The 23287-nt window shown below is 40.7% G+C and overlaps 2 protein-coding genes across 4 annotated transcripts; both read right to left on the bottom strand.

Annotated features, from left to right (window-relative positions):
- Positions 1 to 5921: 5921 nt before the first annotated feature.
- On the bottom strand, positions 5922 to 12089 carry slc25a37 (solute carrier family 25 member 37). Its single transcript, XM_086313930.1, has 4 exons — positions 11470 to 12089; positions 7551 to 7779; positions 7144 to 7200; positions 5922 to 6717 (listed from the first exon to the last, which is right to left on the bottom strand). The coding sequence occupies exons 1-4, from the start codon at positions 11662 to 11664 to the stop codon at positions 6182 to 6184; spliced, it is 1017 nt and encodes a 338-aa protein (XP_086170056.1). The 5' UTR covers positions 11665 to 12089; the 3' UTR covers positions 5922 to 6181.
- Positions 12090 to 16871: 4782 nt separating this feature from the next.
- Positions 16872 to 22826, bottom strand: entpd4 (ectonucleoside triphosphate diphosphohydrolase 4). 3 transcript variants are annotated; one of them, XM_086313931.1, is made up of 13 exons: positions 22625 to 22826; positions 22140 to 22258; positions 21863 to 22060; positions 21576 to 21781; positions 21305 to 21455; positions 21088 to 21191; positions 20668 to 20727; positions 20190 to 20494; positions 19746 to 19912; positions 19311 to 19635; positions 18544 to 18629; positions 18271 to 18432; positions 16872 to 18063 (listed from the first exon to the last, which is right to left on the bottom strand). In XM_086313931.1, exons 2-13 carry the CDS (start codon positions 22154 to 22156, stop codon positions 17829 to 17831), a joined length of 2016 nt encoding a protein of 671 aa, XP_086170057.1. In that variant the 5' UTR covers positions 22157 to 22258; positions 22625 to 22826; the 3' UTR covers positions 16872 to 17828. The 3 variants fall into 3 exon arrangements, with proteins under 3 accessions (XP_086170057.1, XP_086170058.1, XP_086170059.1); XM_086313932.1 differs by having other exon boundaries at positions 16874 to 18063; positions 20340 to 20494; positions 22625 to 22825; XM_086313933.1 differs by having other exon boundaries at positions 16874 to 18063; positions 20364 to 20494; positions 22625 to 22824.
- Positions 22827 to 23287: the final 461 nt, after the last annotated feature.

The following is a 23287-nucleotide window of genomic DNA, read 5'->3' on the forward strand; positions in this document are numbered from 1 at the left end:
CAACTATATCATCTTGTGTTTTTCTTTCTCTTTTGTTCTTCAGGTTTGGTAAGTGCCTGTCTGCAGCCTACCTGGATTAACTGGATTTGGCAAGCACATGATGAAAACAGAGAGTAGTTGAAAACATCACTCTCTTATCTGTTTTTCCTCTATTCGAGCTGTTTTTGTTGTTGGGTTTTTTGGGGAATAAACAGGTATAAGGCAATAACTTTATCTTTCAGAGGTCTGATTGCAATACGCATTAAAAAGCACGGTCGCAGAGCCTTTCTCTTCACGGTGGCCAATGATGCTTTGAAAAACAAGCAGATCTTCTTAACAGATGGGGAGAAAACCAACCCTGACCACAAAGACAGCCTTTGTCAGTGCTCCAATATGCCGTGACTGTCTTACAAATTTGTTGGACTTGATAAGGACGTTTAAAACAGCCCTGATCTTCTCATGGGAACACTCATAAACTTCCTTGAATAGTGTAACTGGATCCCTCATGTTACGGACCCTGTAGAACAGCTGCCTTTCTTTCCTCATCAGCAGATACATAACAGCATCCAACTTATCCGATGGCTGACATCGATTGTGCCTAAGTACGTGTCGTGTGTGACAGAGAGAAAGGATGTGGGAGGAGATAGGCATGCTGAGGGAGAAGAGACTTTTCCCCCCCCCAGTGTACTTTGAGATAAAGATATAAAGTAGTGAGACAGTTTACGGCAGATTAAGGTGATTAGAGAAAACTATAATGAGGACAGAAGACGTGGGTGAGGGGGGCTTTCATTGTGTTGTTCAGATAAACAACCTGTATGTGGAGAAGGGCGAAAACTAAACACTTCAGGGTTACAGCAGAAGTGTACGTGTCCTGCAGCACGCTGGTTTGGAAGAAAGCTCCGCGCTGCCTGCATCTCAAAAAAATCTGATTTATTTTTTTGTCAGCAAACAGGGAATCATGGGCAGGACACACATCTGAAATATCATATTCACCTTTGCACCAATGCTGGAAATAAAATAATAGAATTACCAAGAAGATTAGTGGAACCAACATGAGGTCAATGAAAAGAAATTAAGTACACTGATGCTCAAATGTTTGGGGTCACTACAAATTCCCTGTTTTCATTTAAAAATAATAAAAACACTCAGTCAATCATCGGTGTTCTTAATGACAGTCGGTGATTAAGGCCAATAAAACAATCAAAAACAATCGCTCCCCTTGTCCAGTGGCACACTGAGTTACTTAATGGAAGTTTCCACTGATGCTAGCGTGACTTAAATTTGTTTTGCTGATTAAAGAAGCCACTACAGGAGTGTCTGGTCCATCAGCCTTTGTGGACATCAAAACAGATACAATCATCATAATTAATACTGATCCAAGTTCAACATTGAAAGTATACCAGTCACATAGTTGCAATATGGAAACAACATCACACAATGCACTAAACCCTGACTCTAACCCCATAACCCTGGGAATTCTCGGACACAAAAAAGGACAACACTGAAAATAAAAGACATTCATTCTTACCTAGGGACTGACCTCAATTTGGAAAAGGATGCGGGGTTGATGCCCCGTGCACTTCCTGTTCCTCCTTCGGGTGCGACGGGCTCTATCTCCTCAATCTAACCCCATAACCCTAACTGTACCCTAGTAACCTTAAACCTAGCCACGGTTACATCCTAACCCCCGACTCTAAACCTCATGGTACCTGCCACCTTTTTTGGATTTTTTTCCTGAGTTTCCTAAAATGTTTTTGTGCTATTATGTAAATAGCACAAATTGGCTCTAACCACAGCAGAAGGGGGAGGCCACAGAGAGCAACTGTACATCAAAGCCTTTAGTTTGAGAAGCAGGCATTTCAGGTTGACCGTGTAGGTTCTCAGTTATCAGGTCATGGTAGTCTTAGAAGGTTAAAAAGAAGTGGACTGGACTTATTTAAGTTTTTTGAAGACATTTCATCTGTCATCAGAGAGACTTCCAGTGGCCTTCTTTTTCAAGCTCTTAGAGCGTTACAGGTCCTTATATAAACAGCTTGGTAAAATGGTTTCTGTAAACTCAGATTGTGTTTGTGAACTTAGTGCACACTATTGTATGAAATCTTAATTCTTGTGTAGAAAACAATAATGTGAGAAGTATTTGCCCCACTCCTTCCTGATTACTTTTTCTTTTGCACGTTTGTCACACTTGAATGGTTCAGATCCATCCTTTAATTTTCAACACAGAGAGATACTATTCACATTCACACCTATGGGCAATTTATAATAATGAATTTACCTAACCCCACTAAGTGCATGTCTTTGGACTGTGGGAGGAATGTGGAGTGCTTGGGGTGAACCCACACAGACGGGGGAAGAATGCAAAGTCCACATAGAAAGGATCGAAGCAGCAAAGCAGCCACAGTCACACTATCACCACCGTGTTTGACTGTTGGTATGATGTTGTTTTTATGAAATGCTGTCAGCATTAAACCAGATGTAGCAGAACTCATACTTAATTTTTTCTTGTCAGTTCACAGAATATTTTCCCAGATGTCTTGGGGATTGTCAAGATGTTTTTTGGTAAATGTGAGACGAGCCTTTGTGTTCTTTTGGGACAGCAGTGGTTTTCATCATGGTACCCATGGATGAGTACCATGCTCGGTCTCTCTCTTATTGTTCAATCATGAACTCTGACGTTAACTGAGACGTGAAGAATGTGATTCTTTAATGTTGCTCTGGGTACTTTTGTGACCTCCTGGATGAGGTGTTGATGTGCTCTTGGAGTAATTTTGGTTCACTGCTTTTCCAAGCTTTCTCCATTTCTGTATAATGGCTCTCACTGTGGTTCACTGCAGAAACTAGAAATAGTTTTATAATCCTTTCCAGACTGATAGATGTCAAATTTGTTTCTCAGCTGTGTCATAATGTGTTGCTTTTTGAGGTCTTTTAGCCTGCTTTACTTTGTCAGACAGCTTTTATTTAAGTGTTTTCTTGGTTAAGCATGTCTGCCATTAATCAGGCCTGTGTGTGGCAAGTGAACTTAGCTTTTCAAAAAATAGTGACTTTTTCGCAAAGAGTCAGGTAGGTTTGCATATTTTTTTCCCCCTTAATAAATAAAAAAGTATATAAAAACTGCATTTTGTATTTACTTGGGTTATCTTTGTCTAATATTAAAATTTGTTTGATTTGAAATATGTAAGAGAGGGAAACAAAGAGAGAGGGAGTAGGCTTTCACAGCATTGCGTTTTCACTGTTCAATTTTTAAGAACAGGACTACTTTAAGTTTTTGGGACTGATTTTTTAGTCATTTAACTGACCAAACTGATGCCACAGCAAATCTTACCAGTTCTAAAATATGAAGGACATTTGTAAAGCCTCTGCTCTAGACCATTTTTAAAGCACTGTTGATATACAGTTAGATCAGGAAGTACTCTACAAGGACAATTAAAAAAACAAAAATGTTGCCTTTGTAAACCAGTGTAGGAACTTAAGATCAAATAATCAGTGTAAAATTTCAGCTTTAATTCAACAAAAGTAAAGGCTCAAAAGTAATGTAATTTAAATGTAAGCATATGACTTTTTTGTTTAAATATTATTATTTGGATGACAATCTTTTGCAGTAACTGCCTGAAAACTAGATCCCGTGTTTCCTGTGTGAGCTGTCAGCCCCTTACTGCTATTTTAATGCTCTACAATAATAATAATAATAATAATAAGTAATCTTCCTTGTAACTATTAAATAAGAGATACCAACACTTTGACAGCAAGTCAACATCACTGATTGGCGTGCCTGTTATGTCAACCTTTATGTAACAGCGCCCTCTACCGAAACTGTATTACTCTTACAAGTTAAAGGGCTGGTTCACACAAACAGTAGTAAAAAGGTTTTTCGCCGTGTTTGCTTTTCAAATAGAACTATGATATATCAGGACTGTAAAATATGCTACTTTAAATCAAACTCCACTATAAAACCTTTTGCTGTTGTTCTATGAAACAGAACAAACATCTTCCCCAATCTGCAACACTCATTCCCAACACAAATACTCCAGAAAAATCAAACACAAAAGGGCGCCATTTCTCACTTACATGTTTATTTCAGCTCCAGTGTTGCATACTGTAGCAGCATTATCACAATCATTTTGTATTTGCAGGGTCAAACTTTCAAGCATTCCTGTCACTGGAGATGACACTCACTTTTGCGTGTAAAGATCATAAAAATATTTACATTATTCAAATCCCCACATAGAACATCAGCTTTTCTGTTTCAAAATACTTTTGACACTACTTTTATATCTCAGTTGTTAACAGATACCTCAAAATCTGAGACTTTCCTCAGCGGATCCAACTAAAAAAAATAATAATAAAATAAAAAAAAGACACAATGTGTGCAACAGACTGAAACATCAATCTACTTTTATATTGAAACATGTTATCCATCCATGTGAAAACAATTCAATATGAATAGTTTATGTAGTCTATTCCAAGTCAACCATATCACTATGTAAAAAATTAGGTTGCACTGTAGTTTTTCAAGATTAATTCAAACTTTTTTTTATGACATTCAAAAGAACAACAACAAAAAATAAAAGTCCAATGGCGTTTGCTCAGAACATCACTGAGCTCCAAACTTGAAGATGTGACTGTAAATCTTAACACTACTGAGTGAAAACTACATCGCAAAAAGTGGAATAAAAATCCACCGCAGGCAGGCACGCAACATCGTGCAGATTAAAAGTAGAATGCATAGGTTGTCTTTGGTTTAGTATCATTTACCCGACTGTACAAATGTGAGGAATCGGTGGCTGAAGGGGCTGCGAGATCAACGAGAATGCGTCAAACTTTTCCAGAGTAAGAAAAATATCCTCCTTAATTCAAAATAAATACATCTGACTGCTTTCTGGATAACATCAAGGTCTGGCAAAATGACAATAGGCTGAAAAGAGCAGAGAGCACACAGGAAACGTGTAACTACAACAGGATGAGTGAAAATAAAAGAAATAACAATGCCTGCTTACCCTTACTGATGCGATCAAGTTTTTACTGACCTCATGGTAACAAAGTGTACGTCTGACGTCAAGTCATCACGTTGCACTTTGCATCACAGGGGGTGTGCGTGTTCGGCTAAAGCCGAAGATAAAAATAAAAAAGCATTTTACATACAATGTACAGCTTTAATCTTCACGGTCAGCACGATTCACACGAAAGCTGAACATCACACCAGGCTAACAGAGAGGCTTCTCGGAAATAGTCACCGCTGTGTATTCGTGTTTTGAATACACATAAACAAGCTGCCTGTCTTCAGTAACAGCGAACGATCTTTAAATTGTGCGTGATTCAGATGCACTGCAGTTCTGTGCAGGCAAAAAGCTGGACCGCTACGGCCTACACACCTTCATGCCGAGAGAGAAACGGGATCTCTCAGGGGGCAGGAAGAAAGTATTTAGTATTTAATTAAAAAAAAAAAAAAAAATACAAAAAACCCCAAAACAATCAGGAGAATTGATGCAGATTTATGTGTGCGTTTAACAGATGTGACTGATGCCAATACAAAGAGCCTGTATTCATTCATAATTCATTCTAACAGAATTGTGTGCTTTTCATGATGCAACTTGGACCAAAGAAAATGTAAATATGGGAAGATTTCCTATGTCGAGAACAGAAAAGGAAAAAGGGTTAAGCAGGGTTTTATATGCTTATAAGGCACTTGGAACGTGTAGCTGTCCCATCAGCAGAGACGTGCAAATAAAGAATGTGCTGTGATGGTTCTGTGCAAACGCACCCACATACACACATGTTAAGAAAATAAATATAGAGTTCCAATATTAAGAAACAGAAAGAACAAACAACATGGGAGAGTTTGGAAAAGCTGGGGTTGGTGAGTTTGTGGACTGGAGGAAGAACAATATCACCTCTTCTACAAGTATCCATCCATCCATATATATATATATATATATATATATATATATATATATATATATATATATATATATATATATATAGTGATCTTTGTTGCATATCATGGTTGTGGAACATTATTAACTGAAAAATAACACACTGTTAGGAGTGTTTCTCTCTCTGCCACACCCCCACCATTCTTCCTTGTGCGAAAATGACTCATGTTATTTCATCAGCAGCATGTGGAAAAAAACCAAGACCTCTTACACCTTCATGTCGGAGTTTTCTGTCATCAGCCCACCTGTGTGCTGCTCAAACGCATTTTCTGTTAGAGAGGGCGAGGTCCCGCCTCATGCTCCTGAGGCAGCTGCTGCTTTGTCAGGAAGTACTTAAAGAATTCATACACCGACCAGGCGATGGCGGTGGAGGGCATCTGGTATATAACCCGAGCTTGGACCCCTTTGAAGAAGGCTGACAGACCACCGAGCTGGTACACCGTCCTGAAAGCGTTCGCCATACCGGTCAAGTGACCGCTGACATTCATGGAGCTGAGCGCTATGTTCTCTTGTGTGTTGAGCAGTGTTTTGCAGACATCGAGCGGAGTAGTAATTGCTGCGGAAACGGCTCCTGCTGCTGCGCCTGACAATATGTGGCTACCGGGGTGGTAATGTCTGTGAGGGTTTAACTGCTCCTGCATCAGTTCGTAGGTGATAAAGTGAACAGCCTGGAAGGGGATGTTCATGGTCAGTTGTGTGCTGTAGCTGCGGTAGAAGGCTCCAACGCCTTCAGTATATGTTACAGTTCGGATGCAGTCCCAAAGTCCTCGATACGGAGAGTTGTACATTTGCATCCTCTGCTTTATCACTGGAAACAGGAAGGGTGTTAGTGTGTTTGATTGCATGTATTCTATATAATTTCATGCTTTGCACACAATATCTCTGATAAAAAAGGTAAAAAAACAACAACAACCATAAAGTGATTTATTAGCCCTTCTTTTTTTTAAGAGCTCTAATTTTAAGCAGGAATGCGGTGCAAGTCTGAGAAAACTTTACTTAGAGAGAAATAAAAAGCACACACTACTTTAATCTGCGTATTAAAATTCATTCAGTGCATTTGCTAAAGTAAATTTTCAGGTGCACTTTGTACAACAGCTAAGCTGAGCGGGACAGAGGGAAAAAGTGCATTCATACACAGATAACTCTTATTAGAAGGATTAGTGACAAAGGACAAAATACCAACACTGTTAAAAGGCAAAGAAGTACCTTGTTAGGAAATGTTCTCAGTTCTTACCTTCAGCTGGATTCATGACTGCATCGTGAAGAACAGTTGCCACACTACCAGCCACACCTATTCAAACAAACACACGTTGACACGTCAAATATCTGAAGCAGTAATAAAAAGAAGACATCCCCATATTAGTTTATGACTAATATCACCCTTATTTTTGGCATTTTAGTAAAGGCTGTGCTGGATTACCATTCTTACTAAAAAAAGACACTGGCTTAAATGGCATATCCCAATCATAACACACGCTGTTTGGATTTCTCGTGTTTGCGATTGGGATTTGTCCCAGCCACTGTAAACAGGATATGACTTCTCCTAACTCAGCTCCTCCAAGTCTTGTGATGCTTAGTCTACGGTAAAAGCAGTCAGTGTAGATAGTCAAGTGGTTTGTGTTGAGATGCAGAAACTCGTACCATTGGCTAAATGGCTGTTGCCGCCGCTCTGAATGACGTCGCTCAGTGAGCGTTTCATTCGTTCGTAGCAGGCAAAGTAGAGTGCATGGGCAGGCCCCGCTCCAATCATAGTGATGTTGAGACCTCTCAGCGGCCTGAAGATCCCCTCAGTCCGGATGATCCTTTTCAGAGCCTCGTACACACTCTTGTACTGTGCATTTGGGTCCGGTTGCAGGCTCTGCATCCTTGTCTGAAGAAAATAATAAAGATCGCTTATCATTTATTCCAGCACAACAGTTACATTATCCAACTGAGGTCTTGGTATGAACGCACAAGTGTGGCCTTAAAATCAGCACCTGATATAAGCCAAATCATTGCTATTGGGCATATTTGTCCTTGTAAGTGTTATATTTTTCTGACAGTAAGTGCTCCTGGCAGTGTCACAGCCTGAGTCTGAGTGATTTCTATCTCTCCCAGGCTGGCGTAGGAGGCTGTGGCAGCTCTTTGTTTTACTCCATCATGCCAAGTTCTCTGGACAACACAAAGCATGTTTGTATTTGCGGGGCGATCTAGGGCTGGCTCAGGAGATAGGCCAAGTCTATCTTCCTCAGCATGTTCCCCTGTGTTTCCTTCCTTTGGGTTGACAATAAAATATCAATTACATTTCTGCAGGACACAGATTTGGGAACTTTGGGCATATAAAACTTGGCAGTGCAATTTACGTTTAAGCTTGTTCCACTGCATTTACACACAAGAAGACAAAACTGTCTGCTTAAAACAGAGGAACTGATATGAATGGTTAGTCACACACCATCAGGAGAGGAACTGCGAGGTAATTTAATTGGTCTTGTTTTAAACCCCCAACTTCTTCTGAACATTAAATAATGCTGGGTACACAATAACCACAAGCAGCAAATGTTTTAGATTTTTGTGGTAACTTTTTGAATACATGATAAAAACATCTGAAGTGCAACACATAACTCTTTTCTGCTGTAACCAAATCCAAGAGATCAATTCTGGAAATTAACTGACTAAGGTTCAGCATCATGTTAGGAAACATTATAAATAAGGGATTTTAAACCAGCCCGGGAATTTGTATTTAGAATTGAAACTGTGAAATGAAAACTGGGGAATAACACTATTTAACCTTCCAATACTAATAATGCATCACACTCAGTGCCTGTGTAGTAAGAAGCTTAAAAAGCAGGGTTGTCAAACATAAGGTCTGGAGGTCATAATTGGCCTGGCAAAGACTCCAATCTGGCCCACTGGATGGCTTTAAGAAGTGTGTGTTTGTGTGTGTGTGTTGTACATTTTACTGTATTTTCTTAAGTTTTACAACTTTTTCAATTGATAAAGACCTCAGTTTTTCAAGTATCTACTACATTTACTACAGAAATGTTCTACCATAGAAATAAAAGTACATTATTATGACTACAGGAAAGTATTAAAACAGATGTTTTTCACTTATTTTACATATATATCACATTAAAAAAATACAAATTTTGATGAAACTGCACTGATATAAAGACATCAGGGATTACATGTTTAGTTAAATGTCTTTACACTGACACAAAGTGGAGTTTCACTGGTCTCACCCACTTAAGATCAAAGTGGGCTGCATGTGGCCCATGGTGTAAAATGTATGGATAAGAAAGATCTGCAGCTATGAACTCAAAATGAGACTAAATGCAAAAACTGTCCAACAGTGGAGATGATTTTTTAAAGCAGATTATATTATAATGGTGTTTTCAGGTACTAGTAAAAAAATAAATAAATAAAAAAAATAGGTGGTTCATGGTCTTATATATATCTTTTACTATGGTCAGCTGATGTAATACAACAATCCCCAGAAGCAAATATCGATGCGGCCTTTATGATGTGCTGAAAGAAAACATGACCATTGATGGCTTACACTGTCCTGTCTTTTAGTTTAGCTTTGTCTGTTGTGATTCTGTGGCCGTTTACTAATCAACACTTGAGAAACGCAACTGCACACACACACACCCTTTGCTGTGTGAGGCTGATTCCGAATGTGTGCAACAAAGATAAGACACCCCTCCTAGCAGTAACAGAAGCCCCTCCCTGATTCCCAGATGAGTCTCATGTTTTACTGGAAGACTGAAACATACAGTGAGTGGATTGTCAGCCTGATTCGCCAGGCTTGAAATTCAAAATAACACCAAGTCGGTCATTCTGCAACTCGCATTTCAAAACCTATGTGAAACATACCACACAGCTTCCTAATTTGAGTTTGTTAACTAGAAATAAAGTACAGTGTGCTCTGAATCCAATCTCTTAAAATCTCATCTGTCTTTTTTGTGTAATGTGGAAAACGTAAATGGGTTAAAATGGAAAATTTCAAAACTGTATAAAGCCTGGACCGAGCAAGTGCATCCACAGCTCTTTGCGCTTATGAAAACTTTGAAAAGTCAAGAGGAAGCAGCAACAAGGCTTGTGCAACAAAGGGCCTACAGGTCAGTGTGGAAATATGTCAAGACTATCACACTGTGGGGAAAGAGGATCGAGTGTCTTTTATGGATTATGCTAATCAAGCTGTCTGTGCCGAATCAAAATTATTGTTAGGAGACTGCAGCACTACAAAATAAAGCACCATCAATACAATGCCACTCTGTTAGAAAATAACTGGTGAGCAGGATTTAGAGAGGAATGAAAGGAACAAAGTTCACCACACCTAAACCGCCCAGTTTACTATTTACTTTACAGATGCAAGTTTTTTTTAACAAAACTGGACCCTCATTTCATTATGTTACTGAACACTTACCTTTAGGTGTTAGTTTCAACATGGCATTAATGGGAGGGAGAAATGACTTTCCTCTCTTTATAAACTTGTCTGGTAACTATCAAGTGTACAACCAAAACAGGTTAGACAATTAAAAATCCAGTCATTCCTACTCATGACTTACTGTCATTGTGTTTAGATGAAACTAAATAATCTGTACTCATTATTGTTCCAAAGAGTCAGTAATTTAATCCTTTATTGCTTCACGTTCACCTTTTGCCTACACTAGATCAGTTTTACACAAAGCTAAAAAATAAAAGGCAAATAAAATGTTCTTGGCTTGCCATTTGTCATTACTAGTTATTATTGGTATTAGTATTATTATTAGTAGTAGTAGTATTATATAAATAGCAGTCAAGATCAAACATGGGCTTTCTCATTCTAATGGAGTGTAACTGCTGTATGAAATGTATATTGTGTTCATTATTTTCTTCCTGTGCTAATAGATGGTGATGCCTGTAATAATGTGAGAAACCAAGATCACACGCTGTGTTAAAATGTTCTGTCTGAACAGCAGGGTGTGTGGGACCACAAGTGTGCTTTTAAGTGCACTACAGAGTAATAACTTACAGAAAGGTGTTTATAAATCTTGCCTTAAATATTGGAAAAAGTCTGATATGTGATGTAACCACACTTCAGACCTGACCTTTACTTTGCCTACAACGACTGTGGGAATACCTAACTTGCTTCACTGGCTGAAAATAAAACCGTGATTCTGAACTTTGCTTTAACCTTGCTAATATGTGCCTCTTATGAATTAAGGTTACACCGGGCGTTGAGGAAGCTTCACATGTTAGCAAGTTAATCGTTGTATCGAGCAGGAAGCAAAAAAAAAAAAAGAAAAGAAAAGAAAAGAAAAAAAGAAACGAAACTGTTTGTACTTGATTGGTTTAACTATCATATTTCTTTACTCTGATTTACTTCATACGAGCCTGTGAAACTAGTTTGTTCAGCCAGCTCGTACCACGAAGGCTAACACCAAGGCTAACCGAGGATGGGCAGCCCGGAGATTTTATAGCTAGCGCTCGTTAGCGAGCTATGGTAGACAGTCGGGACAGTTAGCGCTGCTCTGGAGCTTGTTGGTGAATGATCTGTGGCGGCGAAGCAAGTGTGAACTTGTGCTTCGCGGTGAGTTACCTTGACAGAGTCCACGGGGTACATCACTGTGTGCTCCAGTATGCCAGCCACTGCTCCCGCTGTCATGTGGGTCGTCACGGAGACATGAGGTGGCAAGCTCTCGTAGTCCCCGTCACTGTTGAAAGGCTCCTCGTCTTTGCTTTTGTTCTGCGACATATCCAGCGTTGCCACCACACGGTCCGAGCACAACTCCATGCGTGGGGAGCTCTACCAGAAGCTCTCCCTTACCAGACAACACTCAAGAGAGGTAACGGCGGCATGGATAACCACAACATCATCACTACTGGAGTTCCAGCGCCCATGTGACGTAACGACCGAGGGCGTGGTTGTATTAATATGGACCACTCGCGTTTCATGTCGTTAATGTTCGGGCGGGCTCTTTGCTTTAGGCGACCAATGAAAACTTTCCATGCCAGATTCTTCTCACACTCAACAGTCCCACTGTTACAAGTTGTCCATCCATGCTGGATTTCCTTCTCCGTTTTTGAATGGGTTTGACAAAAGTGTAATCTCATAGTCCAGCTTGACTAGATAAGTAGGTGTGGCTTACCTATCAGGCAGCATATGTGCAATAACCATGAGGGAAATCGTCTTATGTCAAAGGGAAGTTATCTAAAAGTCGTGGTCTCTCTACACCGCATATGGCGCTATCACGTAGTACTTGAAAAACCGACTTTAGTACACAAACAGGATCACTTATCCTTCCAGGAAATGCCACATAAATATGAAATGAACGCTCATTTAAGAAATAACTCTTCTTTATATTTTACTAATTATTTGAACTGTGCATGTTACATAACTCGCAATTACAGCTCTGAAACACAACTGGAGAAGCAAAAGAAGGGCGACATCTGTAGTTATTCAGCAAAAGAAACACAGAAGTGCACATCTTTTTTGTTTTTATCTTAAGTGATATCTTAGCTGCTGCTTTAGCGGCACTATTGTAATGTAGTGCTCATTGAACCTTTGATAACACATGTTTGCCTAACTGGAGGGAAGGAAGAAAAGCTCTTTTTTTAAAACATTATTTTAACACAAACCACCCTCACCTGCCGTTTTAAATCTGAGCATACAGATCTGCACACATCATCCGTGCTTCACGTCATGTGGATAGTCTTATGAAATAGCCTACAGTTAAAGCAGAAGCTTCAGAAAATAGCTGCTTTACACACACGCTTGAGTTCCAGTTCCCAAAAAAAGTGTAACATTGTTGTCAAACTGTTGGACTACCTCACAGGTTCCTTCCATTTGCTTTAGTCCAAGGACCCCGCTGGAGGCCAGTTATTTAAACCAATTCCTTGTTTTTTCATTACATCTTCTACTCTTAATTATTTATATGTCTTTAGATACTGTATACCTGTCTCATGTTGCAGGACAGAAGTTTCAAATTCACTTTGATATTCCACTAGATCCCAGTGTGTGCAGCGGTTATCACTGGATTCAGCTGCTCTTAAGAGTTAGTGGTCAGGCCACCCCACCCTCTGATTGACATCACAGGGAGTGATCTGAACAAGAACAACTGCTTTTTAAAAAAAATTTCTGAGCCATTAATCGGTCACACAATAGCATTTTTAAGGGATTTGTCTTCAATCAAAACAAAAACATCGTAATCATACCTATAAAAATGAGTTAAACTGTCCTATGTTATGTACTATTGACTGAAACTTAAGCTCAATGGGAAAAAGCATATTGCATCACTGAGGGTGTGTTTGTGAGGCACGGTGACATCCCAGTGACTCAGCAATATAAGAACCTTAAAGAGCCACTTGTTTTCAGGGTGCCGTTACAGCTGTTGTTCACATATCACATACCACAAAAAGGTTAACATGAACAGGTAGTGTACCAATAAAAAATGAACTTTTAAAGCTACAGCTGGTTATTACAACGCTGAAGGTGGGAGACCAGAGACATGATGCAGCAAAAAGCAGAAAGAAAATGACCAGCCTGCCTTTTGTACTTCACAAACTGTTGCATGTAATCATGTCAGTCTTTGTTAATAACAGACTAATAATATCAACAGTATATATAATACTAATATTGAGACACGAGTTCAGTCTGAGAGGTTACTTCACAGCAAACAAACGTGGGAGTTTAGAACATGTTTTGAATTCTAGCAAAAGTGGCAATGAATTTATCTTCCACTCAAAGCAACAATAAGCGAGTGCATTAGTTTATGTTACTATTGGAGTGTCTGCTGAGGACTTCAAACACCACATGGCTCATTTGCTTTGTTCTCAAGACAGGTCACATTGATTTTGCATTGTGTGCATGACTTTGTTTGCTTGGAAACAAATCCACGAGTGGAATATTCTCAGTGATGCAGCACTTACAGCCTTGTAACAGAGCAGATATCCAACACAACAATGCCAGACTGTGGCTTGGAAACACTATTTTTTAAATTAAGTATTTGCATGGTGACACAGCAGTTTCTGCAGAGGGTGGCACGAATGCCCCTCTGATGATCCTCCTTTGGCTCTCGCTCTCTGGGGCCTCTGGATGTCGAGGCCTGGATCTCCTCCATGCCTGCTTCATGCCCTGGGGGACAGGCCTATGGCTCCCCACACCCTCTAGCACAGACCTTCCCAAAGTGGGGGGCCTGCCCCCTAGGGGGGGGGGGGGGGGGGGGGGAGGCGCAGAGCCATTGCGGGGGGGCGGTATGAAAAGGGAAACAAAACAAAACAAAACCAAAAAAAACAAGCCTTCCACACTGCTAGCACGGGGCTCCCACACAAACGCAAAGCAGGAGATGAAGCATCGCTGAATATGTTTCCAAACCAACTTCATTCTAAGCCAAAGACTAGAAAATATGGTGAAGCAAATCTTCCCTTTGGTTTCACCTGCACAAGTGCCAGGTAGGTCTCCCTGCATAATTGGTTTTCCCTTGTCGGCAGCAGCGCTGGGCTCTTCAAATCATGGACAAACAGTATCCCACATTCTTGATTTTTAATTCACAAACACTTGTTGTAATGACTAACTACTCCTGACATTTTGGAGACGTTAGCTCTTTATACAGTAAAGTTACAGTGGCTGATCCTGCCACGATTTGTTCCCCGGTTCAAATCACGGACAAACAGTATCCCACAGCTGTTTATGTTTTTGAACCGATTTTGCACAGAGAGGCATTTTTTGAAAAATGTATTGATAGCAATGTTGAATATTATTACACAGGAAAATACATGTAAAACAATTACACCGTGAAGCCTCTGCCTTTCTAAATGGAGGGACAGTAACTGCATGTGTATATGTAAGTATGTAAAAACTGAAGATAGTCAGATTAACAGTATTTTGTCTCTATCTGCCATTGTGCAATTCATCTCATGTAAACAATAACGTGATGCACAGCGTGACCTGAGAAAAGGCACATACCTTTGAGTTGCGTGATGAACTCTGTATTCCTCGTCCAAACGCAAAAAATGAGTTTTAAAAAATCTCCGTTTTCGGTGATTCGAAACGCCGTTTAAGTGTGGACGAAACAGCTGCGTTTTCAAAAAATACCCGTGTAGGTGTGGACGTAGCGTAAAAGAGTTAGTAGTTTATTTTATTACTACCTGTCATTTATTGCAGATTACTTGTATTTGTTTAATTGTTTACTAAATGTTTGAGGTGTGAAATAAACCACAATGGAGCAAAATATGGGTGTGTGTGGTTGGAGGATGTGTTTGTGTGTGCGTGTGCGCGTGCATGGAGGCGGGGGGCACGAACATTTTTCTTGTAAAACAGCAGCAAAAAAAAGTTTGAGAACCACTGCTCTAGCAGATTGTTACATGGAGAAACATTTTGAATACCAGCGCGCTGATCCACACAGGTGTGCACACAGGTGTTCATTGTTCATAGACACAAACTACACTTTTCTTAGCTGCTACCTCAAAGCACATTGTGCGCTGTCGGTCCTGCGTGCTGCACAAAAACATTTATTTTTTTAGTATTTACTGTTATTTACACTTAGCTAGATTCATGCAGTGGTGTTGTGTTTATTATGTTGCTCTCTATTTTGCTTTTTTCCTCTCTCAACAGGTGATTCAGGAGATCTCGGCAAAAAAAAAAAAAAGCAAAAAAAAAAAAAAACATTGCTCGTACTCATGCTGCCCCATTTGCTGGGAGTAAGGGCGCCCTCCGTTTGCGAGGTGCGCCTGCTGCTTGCTGCACAGGGAGGAGAGGGCGGGGCAGCGGGGTATTCACTGGCTGGCTGGAGCATCTAATAACCAACTCGCAAAATAAAACAAAATAAAAACAAACCAACAAACACGAAACACCAGACATTATGATACAGACTTATAATTTGCACCGATGTTTTTTTTCCCGAAATTCTATACGCGAAAAGTGAGCGCGAGAGCCCTCGGTGTGCCTGCTCGCTGCTGAAGTCAAAGTCAACTTTATTGTCATCTCCGCTACACACAGTCCAGTATATAGAGAGACGAGACGACGAGGCTCCAGTTACAGCAGTGCAAGTAAACAAACAATAAATATAAGAAGAGTAAGAAAAGGTCTATTAGGTTATGTTGTGGCGATCCTCGGGTTGAGGGATTTGTGTTCATACTGGAGTGCAAAATTAAAACCAATGGAAGATGGACAAGAAAAGTTCAAAGCCATCAGGTGCTCAGTTTAGAAAAAATAGAAAAGAAGAGGAAGAGAAACGAGCAAAAGATACAGGTAAGCAGATGTGTCATTGGATAATGGCAGGTCATCCTGAAACAATCAGAATCAGAATCCTTTATTAATCCCTAAGGAAATTATGTGGATTTCAGTTGCTCCAAAAAGAAATGGTAAAAATAGTAACAGTAACAGACTAAACTCCAAACAATACATTGTTACAGATTTTAATATTAGTCATTGTCAGTTGTTGATTTGTCCTGTTCTCATTGTATGACGAATTATGATGGCTGTTTGCATACTATGCATACTCTCTCTCTCTTCATATGTGTGTGTTTCTCTCTGGTGAAATGTTGTGTGTTCGCCCGGGGCACCAAACAGACTAGGACCGCCACTGCCCATCAGTAACAACTAAAAATAAAAATGAATAACAAAGGTTGATCAAATGGACCAATACGGCGAGGCCTTGATGATCCACTTGGTAAAGTAAATTCGTTGGGTATCTTTGTTGGCCTTCAGACAACAATTTTGATGACTAAAGAACCAAACGGGACAGGCAAAAACCAAACAAACAAACAAACAAACAAACAAACACACAAACAAAAAAACCCTGCAGCCCTGTGGCCATTATTGGCTACATGCTGATTATTACCATTGATTTTTTTTTCCCCATGCAGTTTTTAAACAGGAAATAAGTTTAAAAACCACATTTGGTGAATAAAAGAGGACAGAGAGGTTTGTGTTCACATTACTCCCAAAGACCACGAAATTTACATTTAATCCAAAAGATAATAAAAAAAGATCAGAATAGCATAAAATTTTTATTACTGGGTTGCAGTGTCACATTTATTTCACATTCATTTGTGAAAACATTTCATTATATAAATAATGGGGCATGTGCTCTTGTTTACAATCCCCCCCCCCCACACACACACAGCAGTGACATGATAGCTTCTGAAAACGAAGCCTAAACATAAACATATGCAACAGTATCCAACCGAACAGCCAGATATCCACACGCAAGACTTTCAGCAAGGCCTTAGAAAAGACTGAGGCTCACGAGAAAAGGGTAGATGCATTGCAGTGATAAGACATGTATTGCACTAGCATAGCTGTTCAAGGCTACTTGTCACTTTTGGAGCGATGCGCACAGACACTCAAACAGAAAAAGACTATTCCTGCTAGACGTGCTTCTCAACTGCAGCGCAAAAAAAAAATAAAAAATTCCCCTTCTACTGATTATAATTAATTGCATTTGAGGTTTCTATACAAATAGGGGAGTGCTTATTTCATCTAACTTTAAGAACAACAACAAAAAAGATGTGTACATGCACAAAGAAAAGGCAAAGGCATACAGAACTGTAAATATCCACACATAAATAGAAATAAAAAAAAAAAGCCACTATAGTTTATTTGTCAAACTTTGTGAAATTAAAAAGTTTGACTAAGAAATTATTTCCCTATGGATAACCTGGAAATAAAGTACCATTTATTTCTGGAAATAAATAAGAGACACTTAAGGGCAGCTGCCCTCTGAATTAGACAGGCAAAAATATAATTATGAATGTTTAACTTAATCGCACATACTTTCCTTAGGCAAGCCTGAAGATTCATGCAAGGTGTTCCTTATTTGTACCATCTCTCAAAACACATTAAGGTGGAGCAGCCTTCAAAGAGTCACTGACAAAGGAGATGGCTTTAGAGAGAAAAGGAGCGAAAATTGGCGATGGGAAACAGACGCGCTGCCCAGACTTTACGCTCTACAAATTTTAGAGATTGATGAGGATTGTTGGCGAGCCAAGGCCCTCTTCCAGCCACGGTACAGACGAGGGGGTGCAACGCTGAGCTGTGCGCCGATGAATGCGGCGGAGTCGCCGTAAGTACAGTATAATAGAAAGCAAAACGATGAAGAAGCAAGCCAGGAATAAGTAGTGATTGTTGACAAAGGAGAAGCTGTGTCGCCAGTGAGAGTGCGCTCCTTTCAGGCTTTCCTGTTGGATGTCCCTGGAAGAGGTCACAACAAGAACAAGTCACACATATTACAACAGTTTGGGAAACAAAGACTGAGAGTTCTGTAGTGAAATCCAGCTCAACTAACCATGGCTGCACTCATTCACATGAACAGCATTATTTTCACTGGGCAAAATGACTTAAAGCTTGATTAGTAAACTGACAAGGAAAGGGCAACATGTGCGAGAAAATCCATCTTACCTTAAAGGCAGAAACCGTGTTCTGTAAAGTATAGCTCCAAGAGTCCACTGGACCTCCTTATCGTAGACCAATAAAGCAGTCTTTAGGTTTTTATAATTGGTTGGAAAAGAGAAGCCTGTGTGCAATACTTCATACATCCATGCTGATTTAAAACACTGGTACCTGCAGACAGGAAAAATACAGCACATGCTGAACATTCATGCAGCAGAGATATTGGAGGAACGTGACAAGTTATATGTTGTTTTCAGAAACTGCTGGAGAGTCCTGACTTACTTCAATCTATGGAGATCTGCATGTGAGGCATATAACCCAGACTCAAAGCGTTCCCTCAGAATCTTCCACTGGGTGGCACAATAACTCTGTAAATGTTTAATAAAAATGTCTGCAAAGTTTCCAATGATAAGTGAATGATAAACATTAGTATAACCATTCTAGTGCTCAAAATAACTCTACTCCACTGCTCAAAAGGGTTAAAGGAACACTGGATCATCACAGCCTAAATAAAGTTAAACTTGAGGGATCAATCCACCCTAATAGCAAGCGTGAGCCATTGTGAATCAACTTCACCTGCTTTCAATCAAATTGAAAACAGGTACAGTGGAGAGGTAACAAAACACATCTCAAAAAGGGAGTGGTTTAGCAGGTGGTGAGCACCATTGCCATCATCCCTGTTTACTGATGGCACTTGCCACTACTGGTAGCATGAGATTGTTCCCCCAGCCCATTCAAGTTGCACAGCTACTCGAGCATGGTGCATCCCTATGACAATGGGGTTTACTGTCTCCCAGCACAGTCTCAAGAGTGTGGAGGACATACAAGGAGAAGGGCATCAACTCAGCAAGCAAGACTGAAGGACCAGGAGGAACACTTCCAGAGCCCTACACGAGCTAGGGGGATACTCATGTGTATGTCACTGACTAAACTGTCAGAAAGAGCCCATGAAAGTGACATCAGGGCCCCGAGTCCTTCAGCAGGCTCTGCGCTCACCACCTAGTACCGTGGAGCTCTGCTGGCACTTAAACTTTTTTAGCGCCACTCACCTTGGCAGCCTTGGCGTACTTCGAAGCATTATAATCTCCACCCATGCGCAGCACATCCTCCATGCAGTAGTAGAACTCAGAGAAGCCATAGAACTGACTGTTGCTGTAGTCAATTGCCGGCTGGTAGACGCCATTGAGGGAGGTTTGGGTGTCATTGGTGCGGTTTAGGAATGGCTGGAGAATTTGCCTACACTGGTCAAAGTCTCCAGTGCCTCGCAGATACAGGTGCTGCGTAGGTGGGCCGATCTCATCCTGCAGGTCAGTGGGTAGACATGGGTCCAGCAGTGGAGACTCCACTGTTTCACCAATATGCTGATCTAAGAGCCTGAATAAATATAATAAATATCCGCAATACTGTGTAGTGCCACCTTTAAAAAAAACAAACAAGCCCAAAAACAGTTTAATTAAGCCAAGAGAATGACCTGCAGATCTCACCTGTTTCGGGCTGCAGTATTTCTGATGAGATTCTCCTCATATCTTTGGCGTGCTGCATTTCCTCCATAACCCAGAAAGGTGGACACATAAACACGATACACATGCTCTGTGCGATGCACGTCACACCCCAAGTTAAACTCGGCCAGTAAGTTCTTGGCGATTTCCTCCTACAGAGCAAACACACATCAGCACGAGAAGTGACTCCCTCCCTCTACTTACGCATATTCAAATTTACACACCCGCACTTCTAAAGTGCGTGTATGCATATAAACACACCTTTATTATTAGAGCAGGGCAGCCATAGTCGAGGCAAGAAAATAAAAGAGAAAGCTAAATATTGTGTCTCAAATAAGGCATCTCAAAACATCAAAGAAGCAGAGATGAACTATCAAGGGAGGCTACAGTCAATCAGTGGCATATTTGCTGAGCCTGCAGCTGGCTTACAGTAGAGTCAATAGTGATGAATGGAGAGTAGATCATACAGGTTTTACCAGGAAATGATAGAGGGTGGAAGAAGGGGAGTGGGGGAGAAAAACAGAGGGTGAGTGGCAAAAACCAAAGAGCACGAAAACAGAATTGGTTGTGGATAATAACCTGCTGTGGAGAAGCAAAGCTTACAGTTTTGGGCACTTCGTACGCAATCTGTGTGGAGACACCACCCATGTCCAGGACACCTGTAGTCCTTTTCCTCAACAGCATCTCCTGCTGATCGCCGCCTGGAACATGTACCTCCACTACAGCCTCGCCGTCTTGGGTGATCCAGAGCAAAGGGGTTTGAGATTCAGTTAGTGAAGGCGTATCGTATGAGCACCGCGTTAGCAGATACAAAAGTCTCCATGGATTTAGTTAACATGCAGCACAACAGCCTTTTAGTGGCAAAAACTTAGTACACAACTGCAATGCTACCTTCTTGGATTCTTACCATTGTGCACATGGTCAAATCTTCCAAGGACAAAGTTGATTCCAATCCAAGCATAGACACCTAAAACCAATAAATACAAAGTAAATTATGATATAAGGTTTAGTGTCAGAAAACTTTTCAGTGGCTACAAAGTGATGAATCAAATAAACTCCCACTGTATTAAATATAAAACAACACAAACCATTCTCATTCTGTATAACACACTGATGTTCATTCTTGTGTACTATAAAATTTCATGTTGTAATTTTATGTATTTGTTGCCTGAACTACATCGTTGTAAATTGTCTGATGATGTGTTAAATTTCTTGTTTATTGTTTTCGTCTAACGTGCCAGGAACTCGATATTTTCACTGATTTGTTCATTTACATGCACTGTCCCTTTGAAATAAACAAATTCAAATTACGTTTCCATTTACGCACCTTCTTGTTTTCCAGAAATCACTTCCACGTGGGAATCCGAGAAGAGGAAGTTGAAGTGGACTGGGATATCTGTGCGCAGATCCTCCAGAAGTGCTTCCTGTTGACTGAAATCAAACAAACAAAATAACAAGAACTTTGCTATTTTTAACTGTAACTCAGGTCAGCTCAGGTGTTAACAGATTTGTAGTTCACGATTTTATTCTTATTGGGGTTTTACTTTTCGGGTAGGATTCTCATTCCAGCTGTGCACAGGACATACAAGGGTGTTTCCTGGTGCTTGTGTTTGGGGATGTGCTGGGCTGCAAAGCTCAGCAGTGGGTATATATAATCACTGGCTTTCTCCGGTGTTTTAGCCAATTCGGAAATACCTGAAGGAAAACACACATTAGATCGCAGCGGGTAAATAAAAGGCAGTACAAGATGCTGAAATGCGTGCATCACCATATAATATTGTGATAACAGTTTGAGCCAAACACTGGACATCTCACCTGGCTTGATTTTCATGACCACTGGCTTGCGGTTCTGATCTCGCATTTGCCGGATGTCCAGCAGTTCGTGGGGATTACCGTTGTGCCGGGGCCAGCAGTACACGAACACCCTGGAGCCACTGCTGCCACAGTCCACTACCAGACCGTAGTTCAGGTTGGGGTTGGTTGTGTCTGTTGCGTCGATATCAGTGACCCTGGCTAAATGCCTGTTGAGAATCGTAAAAGTTAGAAATGATGCTTCCCATGTTTACTAGGACATCTACAACTGGATAGTAGTTGTGTAAAACCTGTGGAAGTGATTTTCCTTTGTGATCCAGCTGACGTGCCCCTTTCCAGCAACAAGCAGCAGGTAGAGCAGCCCTATGAGGCAGACCACTAGACTGATGAAGAGCAGCTGTCTGATTGATGGTATCAGGAGCCGAGGAAGAACCTGGGATGAGAGGCTGAAGTGCCACGAAGCTGGGAAAAGGCACGAAAAGCTGATCCTGTCAACAAAAGGTAAGAGAGCCTCAGCAAAGTATGAAACGTCACAGATATGTGAAAGGTATGCAAGGAGAAACCAACCTTCCCATGATGGACATTTCTTCTACTTGTTGCTTTACTTATCACTATAAAGCATGAAGCTGGAAGATGAATATCTGCCTTGTTCCAAACGTCCTCATGTCTTCATTTATCATTGTGACCTTTTAGGGGGCAATGTTATAAATTAACAGTTATTCGCATTTTATTTTGAGGGGAACTTGAGCTCTTTTATCAAGAAGGCCCGCAGAGCCGGTACGACACAGGACATGTAGCATATTATCGCTGTAAAGGCAACGTATTTAAACTACAGACAGACATTAGCCAAACAGGAAAAGCACTGCTTATAAAAGGAAAGCCGATAAGCGCTCACACGACCTAACATTTGCGTTTCAGACGTTTGTGTTTAATAACGTTTGACTTTGGTTGTAGTAGAAAGCTAAATGATCCTATTTTTGCGCGTTTTTACTGATCGTCACTAAAACCGGTAATGTGACGTGTTCACAGCTCCTAGCCGGTTTATTACTTACTAGGAAAGGTGTGAAAATCCCCCCTTTTCTTGAAAATGTGGCGTTTATTAGCAGCCAGATGCTAACCTCTGGCTAACTAACGTAAAGGTACGAGAAGGAATCCGGTGAGTGACGTGGTAGTCGAGACGTGGTGATTGATTTTTATCTCCGCGTAGCCCGGATCGGAAGCCTGTGAGCAAACAGCCGCCCGTCTTGTTTTTTTTCTTCTTCCACGTCTAATGTAGGGATTATTGTGCAATACCGCCACCTACTTCCTGGAATTAGGTAAGAAATGATCCCCAGGTGATGTGAAATCATCGTGTTTTAAACACGATGATTTCACATCACCTGGGGAGAAGGTGATGTGAGAAGTTAGGAAAGAAATGTGAGAAGTGAGAAGTTAGGAAAGAAAAAGAAAGGTGTCAAAGGTTTATACTGAGTTGTGCGCACGGATGGACACCAGGGTAAGGAAAATGACTTTTATTGACTGACAGGCAGAGATCATGTGCAGCAAGTTCAGGTGATTAAGGACAGGTATTGAAACGAAGACACAACACGTGTATGAATGAGATGGAAACAGTTTAATATGCGAGAGGTAGGAGGACGAGTTTAATTACTTGGGGTCAAATATCCAAGGCAATGAGAGAGAGGTGAAAAAGAGAGCATACAGTGTGGAGTGTCAGG

Source organism: Aulonocara sp. 'chitande type north' Nkhata Bay, linkage group LG12, assembly GCF_057382095.1.
Source record: "Aulonocara sp. 'chitande type north' Nkhata Bay isolate Kocher_YH1m ecotype deep benthic linkage group LG12, A_spYH_male_GT1.1, whole genome shotgun sequence".
Taxonomy (NCBI): domain Eukaryota; kingdom Metazoa; phylum Chordata; class Actinopteri; order Cichliformes; family Cichlidae; genus Aulonocara; species Aulonocara sp. 'chitande type north' Nkhata Bay.

What these genes read in the sequence shown, in the direction of transcription:
- slc25a37 (XM_086313930.1), bottom strand. Translation starts at nt 11,664, where the DNA reads ATGGAGTTGTGCTCGGACCGTGTGGTGGCAACGCTGGATATGTCGCAG. An exon ending in ACCCCGTGGACTCTGTCAAG is followed by an intron (nt 7,780 to 11,469) that starts GTAACTCACCGC and finishes TATTTTCTTCAG; the next exon opens with ACAAGGATGCAGAGCCTGCA. An exon ending in CAACAGCCATTTAGCCAATG is followed by an intron (nt 7,201 to 7,550) that starts GTACGAGTTTCT and finishes TTGTTTGAATAG; the next exon opens with GTGTGGCTGGTAGTGTGGCA.
- entpd4 (XM_086313931.1), bottom strand. An exon ending in AAGGAAAATCACTTCCACAG is followed by an intron (nt 21,782 to 21,862) that starts GTTTTACACAAC and finishes GATTCTCAACAG; the next exon opens with GCATTTAGCCAGGGTCACTG. An exon ending in TCATCACTATTGACTCTACT is followed by an intron (nt 19,913 to 20,189) that starts GTAAGCCAGCTG and finishes TTTGCTCTGTAG; the next exon opens with GAGGAAATCGCCAAGAACTT.